Below are 12776 nucleotides of genomic sequence, written 5' to 3'. Positions count from 1 at the left end.
AGGAGCAGGGACTGGTCAGACTTGGTTCTCAATCCCTGCAGTCTGAACCAAGTCCTTACATCCAGCTAAGGCCAGGGTGTAAGATGTATCTGTAGCCACCCCTGAGACTTCCGTTTTCATTAATGGTACTTTTCTGAGCCTCTGCCAGCTGTAAGTGGGTCAAGCAGCATTCCAAAATACCCTAATTGCAGCTCAAGCTCCTGCTTCTTTCCCACCTCATCAAGGGAAGCTGCACCTGGGGCCTCACAGGGTTAGGTGAGCCCATGCAGGGCCAGATGGGTGCTAAATAATTCAACCAGGACCACAGCCATACAGAAAAGATCTTTAATTTATGAAATGAAGAATCAAACTTTGTTAAAATCTGCACAAATAAGTTATGATTGAACTATTGAGAACCACAGAAGCCCCGTGGCAGAAACACCTTGGTCCAAGACGGGAGGCAGCTGTGTCCTGAGGCAAAACGGCAGATCTGTGGGCTGCAACCCCAGAAGGAGCCTGGTACTGAGGCTGGGGAGGCAACGAAGTGAAGAACAGCACGTATGTGAGCGAGCACGCCTCGTCCTACGGGGGGGCATAGGGCAGAGCACTGCTGGCCCCCACCCCGCCTGCTTTGGCACCACACTCACCCTAGGGCGCTGGAGGAGACACTCCCTCACCCTGGGGACTTTTGGTGACCACCTGCCCTGTCCTTCCCCCTTGGGTCCGCGGCTCAGCAGCCAGCTGGACAATCGACCTCTGGGGCACTGTTTCAAGCAGAGAGGAGCTGTGGTGTCTGTCCTTCCCCTCCAGAGGTAAAATCTCACCCCTGTGACTACCCAGCATTGTGTCAAACGGGCTCCCGAGTGGAATCAAAGGCACAAAAGCAAGAGCTGCTGTCTCCTCCCGGCTGTGCTATCCCCCCTGCAAAAAGGCAAGGCACCAGGGTCAGTCCTGGGAGAGGGGCATGACAAGCCCCTGGGTATCAGGATGCTTCCCTGACCTGCACCTCACAGCCCCAGCCAGCAGGGCAGGTTCGCACAGCACTGTGTGTGGGAGAGGTGGTACCAGCTACTGGCAAGGCCTTCAGGGTCCTCCCATCCCTTCTGCTGTCCTGAAATCTCCCCTCCTTGGTCACCGGGTCCCTCAGGAGCAAGGAAAGGCTCCCTGTGTGCTCCCTGCCCTGCTCTGCCCACCAGGGATGTGTATGTCTCCAGCCCATGTTGCACCCCAGCTCCTCCTGCCCTGGGATTAGCAGCCCCCCGGGACCAGCTAGGTTAAAATGCTCTTGCTCCTGTGTCAAAGCCACTTACCCCGGCCCGCTGCGTGCTGAGCACTTCTCTGCCTTCCCCAGCAGCCCCTCCTGGAATGAGGGAGCACTGGCCTTGCACCATTTCACAGTCAAATCGTAAACGCAGGGTTTCCTCAGTAAGCAGTCCCCTCACCTTGCCTGCAGTCCTGCCCCAGCCTGGAACCAGGACGGCCCCATGGGCTCAGACACCCCTAGATCATTTTCACTTCTGGCGCTTCACCCTGCATCAGGCCCTGGCGCTGAGCCTTCACCAGCTGCAGGCGCTTCCCGTGCAGGCTGAACTGCGACCAGGTGAGGAGCTGCAGCAGCGCGCACGCGATGGGCACAAAGACGAGGAGGTAAAAGCAGCCCTGGCGAAGAGTCGGCTCCAAGGCGGCGTCAGACTCCAGCTTCGGCTGGGCGCTCACCACGTTGCCCAAGGGGTTGCGCTGGAAGATGTCGTAGCCTGGTGTCGAGAAGAGGTCGTGAGGCGGGTCAGTGGGGACACTCGTCTCTGGGCGTGGGGACGCAGAGACCAGTGACAGCTTTTTCTGGAAGAGCTCTCTGCATCCGCCCACTGCGGAGGGGCCTGAACTCACGTCCTCCCTCTGCCACCCCGCTGCTGTCCCCCGGGGCGGACTTACCAGTGTAGGCACAGAGCAGCCAGGTGCCTATGAGGGGGGCGAAGGTCTGTCCTGGCTTGGTGACCAGAGCCACCATCCCAAAGAGCAGCGCCGAGGCCGCCTGCTTCCTGCGGTTCAGGATTAGGTCCTCGTCCACCAGGTCGGTGACCACCAGGTTGAGCAGCTTACAGGTCCCTTCTGTGAACACGCGGTTGCTGCGGGACAACAGGCAAAGCACTGAATAGGGGCACCGAGAAGTGATGGGAACAGGCGAGAGATCAGAGAAAATGGAGAGAGGGAGATGTGAGAGGTTCCCTGACGCTTAAAATAAGAATTTCAGAAGCCCCGGCTGCTGGAGGGGAACCAGTCATTGCTGCCTCCCGCACTGCTGCCAGTGGATTCTGCAGTGACCTGTCCCGAACCGGGTGCTGTCAGAGCTGGGAGCCACGTGGCTTCTCTGTGAGCCTGGCTACTCTTCCTTGGGGGAAACAAGGACAAGTCATTTTCCTTCCCAGCTGGCAGAGAGCAGGGGAAGCGACTGCTGTCTGCGTACCTGGCTATGAAGATGCAGAGCAGATAGACCTGATCAGGTCCTGCCAGGAGCATGACGACGCTGAGAGCCAGCTTCAGGAAGAAGAGTCCTCGGACCACAGCATAAACCCCACAGCGGCGGCAGAGGGACAGGAAGTAGAGGTTGTTGAGGTGGGGGGCAATGTAGGAAACACCTGAGCAAAGACAGAGGCACAAATTGCTTGAGAGGGTTTCAGTACCCACCGTTCCCCCAGTACCAATAACAACAGAGAGGACAAGGAGGCTAGGGCAGGAGGTAAAAAAACAGCCCCCAAATACACACAAGAGAAGGTAGCTGTAGTAGATGTACTTTGTGGGTTTGTGACACAGCGCACGCTGTTCCTACAGAGGGCAGAGTGCGTGCTCTACTTCATCAACCTGATGAGCAGGAAGGAAGAAAAGACTTGCCCATTATTCCCCAGGGGATGGGGCTCAGCCCTGGAGCAGAAGCGAGGGAGACTGGGCAGCATGACCAGACCTGGCCCACGCACAACTCTCCCAGGGTGGCTCTAGCCCTACAGGACCAGTGCCCACAGATCTGGGGCAGCCTGGACATGGTCCGTGTGGCACAGAGAGGGAATAAATTAAGAGCTGCATCCTAGAGCCGTATCCACAGACACTAACGTCATCCTCAGAGCAATACCTGTGTGGAGCCGTGGAGTCAGAGTCCAGCACTTTGTGCTTTTCACTTCTAGAAAAGGCTCCAAGTTACTTGTCTCGTGCCCAGGAAGGAGGTTCCAGGGAAGCATGTAGGGTGTGTCATATGTCAATCTGACAACCCAGAGACCCATGTGCACCTCTCCCCAGCTGGGGTTTGGGAAGGCAGAACACAGACTCAGGCCAAGCCCTGACCCAGCTGCTCCCTTTGGTCCTGTCTGAGACTCACCGAGGAGGAAGGATCCAGTAGAGACAGAGATCTGGTCTGACAGCAGGTGCTCCAGGAATAGGGGGAAGAAGTTGCTGTTAAAGTGGCAGTGAAAAACCTGTGAAAGCAGCATGCAGACAAGCCGGTCAGCAGGAACAGCAGTAAGAGGGAACAGAAAAAGCTAACAGCCACCTGGACTCTTGACTTGGGAGTCCCGTGCCGAGGGATTGTGCAGGATGGGCCTCCAGTACCTTAGCATAGAAAGAGCTTGGCTGTGGAGCTTACAGCCCTGTAGGCTTTTGAGACTGCAAAGCTACAATGCCACCGGCTGTGCCCACTGCATGCCTGGGGCCAGTACCGCGTGCCAGCTGCCAAAGCATTCCTCGCTAGTGAGCTCACAGGGCACACAACAGGGCAGGGCAAGGAGTCCACAGCAGTGGCCACCAGGATTTGAAGGAGGAAATAGTGGCACAGCAGGTGGGAGGAAGCAGCTGTCAGGATAACAACAAGGCAGCAAGGCTCAAACACAACGATGCAGGCATTAAGAGCCTGCCTGAGGGGAACCGAGGGGAGCCTGAGGGGAGGCAGAGCTGTGATGGCAGCACACCAAGCTCAGGGAAGTTGGGCACGCTGCTGGCATTTGGTAGTAATTGAAGAGGATGAGAAATGGCAAAAAACAGCTGGGAGATGGATCCAGCTGGACAGTGAGAGCAGTGACATGAGGCTCGGGAAAGCAGGAGGAGACGGTGCTGACAGCCAAGCCAGCAAACTGCCCTCCTGAACCCTTCCCACCACAAACCAGGCCTCGTGCTTCTGCACCCCAGATGGATGATTACAGCCAGCCCCTGTAATCCACAGCCTGCGCTGCAGAGAGGAGGCAGCACCCCACAGATGCTCAGGAAGTTTCCTCAGGTCACAAGCAGGGAGAGTGGCTACCAGCTGCTGGATCACAGCCAGTACGTGCAGGAAGCCCTGAGAGCAAGCGGGTGCCAGAAACACCCCTGCCCTTCCTGGGGAACTGGTGTGCTGCTGAACCACTGAGCAGCTAGAGCCAGGCTGCATCCTCTGAATCTCAGCGCGTCGCTGCTGCACCTACCTGGACCAGGTTCATGCAGACAAACCAGAGGAAGTTGCGATGCCGCGTGAGCTGCTGGAGGTATTCTGCCAGGGTGATCCTCTTCTCCTGGGGGACGGAGAGTTTCTCGATGTACAGCCTAAAGGGAGAGGGGGAAGAACAAACAAACAAAAAACAAAACAACTGTGATTCCTTCACAAGTAGGGCAAAGCCCCTGTGCAGATGCAGAGCTGTCCCTTTTCAGCTCCCATTCCGACCTTCCTTCTCTCTAGACCAAACCAAGAAGAGCAGAGTCTTCAACAATGTTTGCAAGGACAAAAGGCTATGGGTCTCCCAAAGAACATCTGTTTCCTGAGCCCACAGTTCAGATTTCTGTCCATAAAAGCATTCTCCTGTCAGCCATTACACTACATATATGCCCCTACTCCAAGTTAGCTCACCTGGCAGATCTCGTCAGGACCTGCTGTGTTAGTACAGCGTAAAGCTGGCAGCTTGGAACAAGAGACAAGTGAGTATAACAAGAGACAAGTGAGGCAGCCCAAGGGAAAGCAAGGGAGCTGAACGGGGAAACCAGCTGCATCGGGGCCCGCGCAGCCCAGTCACCATCAGGCAGCTAAAGCGAGCGAAAAGGTAAGGGATTCGCTTGTCCTGCTCCACAGGAAACGGGCAGCAAGGTGGTCTCATGCTCAAGCAGGAATACTTCCATGGTAAGCTGCTTCTGACGTTTCGCCACTCACAGGCCTCAGTGGGTGCTCTAGATACTAACTCATTTCTCGTTCCAAACACTGGGAAGGCCACACAGCAGGTCAGGGCTCCAGTTTGGGCCAGGGGTTTCACGAGATAGTTTTGTCCTATTTTCAGAGGGCCTTAGGAGCCAGTGTGACCTCAGGCAGAGGTGATTCTGAAAACTGTATCAACAGACAAGAACCACAGATGATTAACAAAAGTTTTCCTTGTCCTGGATCTTCTCACACATTTAGTTTGCTGTGGGATGTAACAGGACCCTACAGATCTATGCCAAGCCTTTGTCCCTGCTGCAGAACTGGTGACACTTACTGTTTTAGGGTTGATTCCTGGTCCCATTTCGCTTTCCCATCAGCCTCAAATCGCTGGCGGAGCAGCTGTGTGGACAGGGTAAAACCAACGATGGAGCAGAGGGCCAGCACGACGCAAAATATGCGAAAGGAAAAGAAGTCTTCCTTGTTCCACACTGTGTACGACATGAAGACAGAGAGCGAGCCTATGGCACTGAAGAGAGAGCAGTAGAAGTTGAGACTCGTCCTGTCTTTTGCCGAAACAGCCAGGTCTGCGAGCAAGGCGTTGTGATGGAGGTCGACCATGGTGAGAAAGCTGTCGTACATGCAAAGGCAGAGAAGGAACTGCACGCCAGGATGAGCCCAGGCGACCCAGAAAGCCAGGAAAGAGATGGCAAAGAGAGGGCCATTGTGGCTTAGTGCTCTGAGCCTCTTCAGAACTACTTCTGGGGAGGAAATCTCTGCTCCTGGCCTGCAACAGAAGATAAAAGTTTTAGACACTTGGACAAAACCCTGCATGACCACATACCCTTGCTTTCCAAGGAAGTTGTGTAAGTGGCCCAGACAACAACGCAGCTTTTGCTCATGTAACAAACACCCACATAAGATAAATTCTCATCTAATATATGAATCCACAGAAAACGTGGGCTTAAGAAGGCCAAAAAGCACAAAGAAAAGGGATCCTTTTTCTCCCGAGCAAGGGTCTCCCCGATAGTGCTGCACTGTCTGCTTTGCGTAACGTAAGTTATTTCAAACAGCGCTTAAGAAGTTTTCACTAGGTGCAGGAAGCCACACCGTGATTTTCATTAGAAGCTCAAAGCAAATACACGAGAAATGCTAATGACCGTCAGTGGTCTATGATTCACGGATTTTGGGAACAACTGGTTTGATGTATTCCAGGTGGAAAAAAAATTGTCCTTTCCCCCGAGTCCCCCAGACCACGTACAGACACTTTCCAACACCCCAGTAAAGGGCTTGGGATTTTAGATGCGGATATTTTACGTTCTGTATGACTTGTGATTGTTAAGGGTTAGGGTCACATCTACTTGGTACATACGTGACCTCCTCTATCCAGCCAGGTACTGAAACAACATGCAAACAACACTGAATTTCTAAGATGGCAGGAAAAGGAGATCTTTAAAGTTTCGTTCTCCAGTAACCACTCCAATGCCACAGTTTTAAAGCTACCACTTTCACACCACCTCCCCCAGAGACTCAACGACTTCCCAGCGTCTGCTGGAAGTGGAACTTAACTTACTGCTGTGTGCTAAGGAACACCCGGTCGCTCAGCCAGCCAAACAGAGGGTCATTGAGGCTGTTCCAGATCAGAAACACCGTCTAGGAAAGAAAACAGGACAGTGAAACAAACCACAGGACAGCTCCTGCAGAGACTCGCTGTTGTTCCTGCATCAGGCAGCGCGGAGCTGGCAGGGTGACCCGCCAGCAGGAACCCCCAGCGCGCCCTCCCTGCGCCGTCACCACCGCGGCACAGTTCCCCTGCCTGGGGCAACTGGCACCAACGCAGCGAGGCCGGTGGTTTTCCAGGCTTGTGAAACGCCCCCATGTCCCCAGGGAAAAGCCTGTCTTAAGAACAAAGTCTCTGGGTTTTCTATTTCAGCTCCTTTTCTGTTTGTGTAAGTGGGAAAAACTAAAAAACCCAAACTAGCACTCAGAAGGCTCCCGCGCTCCTTTCCCAAAGAGGAACACAGCTATTACAGCTAATGTCCCGTACGCTTTTAGCAAGGACCTGTCTCAGAATTTCTTCTTACAAGGGCAGAAATCCACGGAAAAGACTAACCTCTCCTATCCAAAAGGATAGTTTATCAATCTTGTAAACAGAGACAAAGGTGTCCACGTAGTAGAGGAGAAACACGTTGTGCAAAATGGAAACGAACAGCGACAAGGACCCGTAGATCACTGCGGTGGGCAAACGGAAGAGACAAGCCAACAGGCGCAACCCCATGTCGGTGTGGTCGGGGGTCAGCTCCCCGGATCACCTCCATTTCAGATGGGATGTCTTCCCCCAACACCTGCTGCACCTCTGCTGGGGCCAATCCATGGTTGCTCCTGCAGGAGGGAAAAAAAAAAGTAGTCAATCTCTTAAATGAACAAAAATTGAATCTAATTAATTGATAAATCTTTGCCAGCAGAGATCGGAACTAGTATAGCTTTGAGGAGCTGTTCAGACGTGGATTGGATGAGATGTGGACCAGAAGCTGCCTGCTGCACTGAAGCCATTTCATTAAGGGGAGGCCAGGCTGTGTGCTCAGGGGTGCAGCTGTCCCCTGGTGAGCTGCCCCATCCTTTGTACCTTAATGTTGTCAGCCAGCAGCCAGCTGATTAGCTCTTTCCACCTCTTTAAAAGCAAGGTCAGAGGAGGAATCCAGCTACGTAGCTGCAAACAGCAAAGCAGCCCTCAGAAAACAGCCCCAGTCACTGACGTTTTTAGGTGCCGATGTTAATTTTTAGCCAAATAAAAGTGACAACAGCCCTGATGTAATCTCACACAGGCTGCTTTCCCCAGGCAGTCGCAGCTGAGCGCACCTGGGCTCACTCAGACGGGAGTTATTTATGGCGAGCAGCGCTGCTGCTGCTTTGTGGCATGAAGAGACACGACCAGACGGTGACGGCGTGCAGCGGACACGGCGCCATCACTCCACAAAGGCTACCAAAAGCCACCTGACAGCTGTCCGGCTTGCCTTGGGACAGCCTGAATTCAGGGCTGGAATAAAGATGCTTGAGCTGGGCAGCAGTATACATGGAAACTAAGCAAGCGGAAAGAGCAGCCTCAGCCCGGAGCGACTCACTGCATGTTCCCAGAGGGACGAGGGGAGGAGAGGAGAGGAGAGGGCTCCTCACACCAGCACCCACCTGAGCTCACGGCCATTTGTGTGTCTGGTGAGGTGGTACGGGTTCTTAAGTCAGCAGCAGTCAGCTTCCCTGGCCTACACCATCCTAAGACAACAGGGTCGCTATCTCCACACTGCCAAAAGCCAGATAAGGACCTGAGAGACTTTCCCATTCCAGCTCCTCAGAGCCCGCCCGCACCCGATTCAGACGCATCGGGTGACGATTCACAACGCGGGGTAGGAGCGAGTGTGTCGGGAGCAGGAAACCGCATCCTGAGCCAGCCCTCGCGGCTTGCACCACCAGCTGCAGCAAGCCCAAGCAGAAGCAGCAGATCAAGGGAAGAACAAACAGCTGGGTATGAAACCTGATGAAACTCCAGTCCCACTCAGCACTTCCCAGAAGCCGTCAGCCTGACCACTTCTAGGCAGGATGAGAAAAGCAAAAAATAACTGTCTGCTCTGCCCAGCCCGAGGAATTCCTCGTAACTGGTTCAGCAGGAGCACGCGGCGTTCGTTCCAATCACTTACATCGCTCGACTGAAACGGCACATCCCACTCCTGGCTGAAGCACCAGGCCTCGGTTCGGATCCAGCTGCAGAGCCCTGGCGGTGCTGAGCCGCCACGCCAAAACCCACGGCCAGATAAAAGGATGACACCGCTCCACGGGGAGCTCAGCCAGACAACGAACGTTCGTAGGTGTAATTAAAGACAGACACGCTGACAAGCCTCGGAGGGAAATTGCATTTCGTACGGTCACGCACTGAAAAGGAGTCAGGAGTTTGCGATGTATGGAGATGAAGGTAGAAAGACAGCAAGGCAGCCAGCGTCAGTTCGGGCTGTAGGAAACCTCAGTGTATCCCGATCTCGGCCACTGCCTGCACATCTAACTCCGCTACACGCTTCCCGTGAAGGGGAGAGGAGGGCAGATCAAGGGAAGGCGGCTAAAATGAGCCAGGGAGTGAGGCAGCTGCCTTCCGAGGAGAGGCCGAGCAGCTGGGGCTCCTCAGGCACAGGGGACAGGGACAAGAGGTAAGGCGAACGTGGAACTGCGGTGTGCCAGGACACAAGAGCCACTGTAAGGAGCAGGAAATCAGTTCAGAACGCGTGGAAGTGCTGACAGGTGGCAAACCCCTGGGATCTGCCATCAAAGGAGGCTGCAGAGATGGGTGGCAAATTCAAAGGATTAGACAAGTTGACAGGGAATGCTGTACACAACCCACTGAAGGGGACAGGCAGGGGATCCCAGGGAATCAGCACCACCAACCTGAGGGCTGCGTGTGCTGGGGGTGCCTCGAGCGCAGCCGAAAGGAGACACGCAGGAAGCAATGGCAGAGCACCTGCATGCCGTCAGCACCGGAATTACAGGGAAATACACACACCCGAGCTCACTGCTGCTCCACCCGGGGAAGTTCCCTTCCCAGGACATTGTTATCTGGGGTGCACACAAACACCCCTTCTACTGTGACTCTCTGTAAGGATGATTTAGCTCCTGGGTTATTACTGCGGAGGGGCACAGCTAAAGGGTGGGTGACAAATACGTTAGAAAGCCTCAAGCACTGCTGGTAACAGCTAGTTGTACACCAGACACAGCGCAGCGGTTCCGATGGCACAACCGCTACCTCCATGTGAAGGTGGGCTCGCCTTTGCTCCCCAAAGTCTGTTCGAAAGCAAAGCCTGCTCTAGGCTCAGTACTTCGCACTGCACTTTACACGCATAGCCCATCCAAGCGACGCTTCGCTAAGCACATGTTTCACAAACCACAGCTGATGAGGTTTCCAGAGACACCTTGTTTTGTCATTTATGTGCTACAGCTCTTTACAAAAGGTTAAGTCCCAATTCCTCTCTTCTCCCCCCCATCACACCCCACAGATGGGCAACCCCTGCAGCCAGCTGACATTTCAAAGTGATCTCACACTTTGCTGGCACAGTTGTCTTTTTTTTTTCCCCCTCCCTCATCTGCAAGCATACAGATGAAAAGAAACAAATTATAGTTGCCCATGAAAAGTGGATTTTGCATCTACATCCAAAGCGCTGTTATTTAAGCTTGCCACACTGGTATTTTCATAACCTTTTCCTTGGGACAGAGCGTTAGTCATGGGCTATGTCAGAACTTTTCAAAATGACGCTTTAAAATTAGGGGGAAAAGGAGCTGCAAGAGGGAATAGCTATCATTCATTCACACTGAACTTCTAATGCACACTCATAAAGCAACGAGCTCATAAATTAGAAAGCGACTAGCCTTTATTTCATAACATTTCCACCTCCGCATCTGACATCTGGCGGTGCTCCTGCCAGTGACGTTTGCAGATCTTATCTTTCTGGAGAAGGATGTTTGAGTACTGGCTACCAGGAAAGCCTTGCCTTTGTTTGAGAATGCTGGCAAAGGGCAGCAGGGAACAGACCACAGTTTGGGGCTTTTACATCTGTTCTAGCTTCCCAGCCAGCTCACAGCCGGATCCACAAGCCATTGTGTCCCACAGCGACTTGGAAACCCTTTGGCCTTAGAACGAGACCCAGCTCCAGGGCCTGAGCTGCCCCCTGCCAAGCTGAAGCCTCTCGGACCGAGTTGGCAGCGGAGCCGCACGCCCTTGGCCCAACGCAGTCTGTTAAGCGGGGCCAGATGACTCCTCTGTACCAAAGCTGCTGCTCAGGACCTGGAGTAGTCATCTGCAGACCTGACCGCAGTCACAGCATGACTCTTCAGTGCGTTCCCCACTACGTGGGCAAGGCAGGGTGGAACATCCCAAATAATGCCTCAGAATACGTCTGTGCTCGCTCCAGCGGTCACCGCAGTGCCTCTGCCGTGTATTCTGGACTTCGGGTGTCTTACTGGCTAAAGCAGAGGGACAGTAAATATCCCAGCTGCGTCTGCACAGCCACAGCGCAGTAAATCCACTGGCAGGATAAGCCACCCAGAGGGGACTACTTCCAGACATTCCTCGTGGCCAGATGGGACAGGACGGGGCTGCTGGCGGCCCAGCCCCATTCCTGGAGAAGCCGGGCTTGTGAAATCGCTGCTGCTCTGCGACCCACGCCAGCAAAGCTCCTGGTGCCGGGCACGCCGATTCCTTCCAGACCCCACAGGTGATGAAGCACAGCCTGAGGAAGCACAGTGCTGGGCGTGCTCACGGGTCAGGCTGACCGGTCAGTGACAAGTCCTTTGGGGAGAGGGGACCACATCTTTCATGCTCCATCCCGCCCTGCTCGTGGTGCCCAGGAGGCCTCCGCAGCACAGAAACCTCCATCGGTGCCCACCCACGGACCCACTATTCCAGCAGGACCTTGTCGGGTGAGAAGGGCAACCCCTGCACAAAGCCGTTTCGCTCAAACTGATGGAACCTTCGCTTAAAATAAGAAGTCTCAGAGTCCTATTCCTATCCCAGGAAAGCCCCACAGAAATTCAGGCTTCTCTGACCAAACTTTGACCCGGGCACCCTCTAGGAGGTGGATACACCTGCCAGGCTCCCGGTTTCTCCGCTGGGCTGAAACCCTACCCCCCATTCCCTCAGCTAACCCACCCGCTAACAGCCCCAGCGGAGCGCCAAGCGCCGTCCCACGCCACCCACCAACGAACTCACCCCCAGCACCCGGTATCTGAAGGGCGAAGGGGCGAACCCGTCAAAACCCCAACGCCACCGGTCCGGACGGGGAAACGTGCCGCTGGAAGAGCCCCTTCGGGCTTCTCCCAGGACTGCGTACTGATCCAACCACCACATAACGTGGTGTCACGAGGAGCGTGGTGACACCCTTTCTGGTTAAACCTCCCCCGGCGGCAGCACCGCCAGGCACACCCCACCCAGCACCAGTGACCACGGCCCAGCTCCTCCTCAGGGCACCCACGGCCCCCTCGAGGCAGCGGCCGCTCCCTCACGCCCCGCCTCAGCCCCCTTAGCTCCAGGGCCCGGCCACCAGCCCTGCAGCCCCCCCTCCCCGGGAGGGCGCTACCAGGGGGTATCGGGGGGGGAACCCCCCCCACCAGCTCCGCGTGGGACCGGCCGGGGTAGCGGGGCCAGGCGGGCGGCCGGGCGCTACCACTGCGCGGAGGGGGGGGGGCGCCACCTCCTACCTGCGTCCGGTGCCGGCGCTGCCCCGCCGCTCCGCTGCCCAACCAGCGTCTGCGCATGCGCGTCCAGCGGTTTCCCCGACCCCACCCCACGGCCATTTTGCGTCCTGGAGGGTGAAGCCGCCCCCCGCGCCGCCATCTCGTTTGAGGGCAGCTGGAGGGGAAGTGGCCTGCACGACGCTTCATTTGCATGGCCACGCCCCCTCCGGGCGCATTCTGCTGGGGCCCTTCTAGCCGGGGCAGGCCGGCTTCTCTATGGTCCCCCGCCGGTCTCCATGGAAACGGCGAGGCCTGGGCCTGCGGGGCCGGGCCTGGGCCCTCGGCACTGAACCCCGTCAGGGTGGCTTGAAAGGGGCACCCTTTCGTCTCCCAAGATTTATTTGACATTACGTTGTCCAAAATAATAATAAAATAAAGGCTGCAGTTGTCC

The 12776-nt window shown here is 55.4% G+C and overlaps 1 protein-coding gene across 3 annotated transcripts; it reads right to left on the bottom strand.

Annotated features, from left to right (window-relative positions):
- Nucleotides 1–310: 310 nt before the first annotated feature.
- On the bottom strand, nt 311–12506 carry MFSD13A (major facilitator superfamily domain containing 13A). 3 transcript variants are annotated; one of them, XM_083844666.1, is made up of 9 exons: nt 12350–12506; nt 7233–7501; nt 6693–6772; nt 5457–5906; nt 4422–4539; nt 3347–3443; nt 2444–2615; nt 1912–2105; nt 311–1733 (listed from the first exon to the last, which is right to left on the bottom strand). In XM_083844666.1, the coding sequence occupies exons 2-9, from the start codon at nt 7395–7397 to the stop codon at nt 1480–1482; spliced, it is 1530 nt and encodes a 509-aa protein (XP_083700792.1). In that variant the 5' UTR covers nt 7398–7501; nt 12350–12506; the 3' UTR covers nt 311–1479. The 3 variants fall into 3 exon arrangements, with proteins under 3 accessions (XP_083700792.1, XP_083700794.1, XP_083700793.1); XM_083844668.1 differs by lacking the exon at nt 12350–12506 and adding an exon at nt 11862–12289; XM_083844667.1 differs by lacking the exon at nt 12350–12506 and adding an exon at nt 8306–8468.
- Between the last annotated feature and the right edge of the window lie 270 nt (nt 12507–12776).

This window comes from Anser anser (genome assembly GCF_964211835.1).
Source record: "Anser anser genome assembly, chromosome: 7".
NCBI lineage: Eukaryota > Metazoa > Chordata > Aves > Anseriformes > Anatidae > Anser > Anser anser.
Note: the sequence above shows the minus strand (reverse complement) of the source record. Positions and strands in the feature narration are given on the sequence as shown.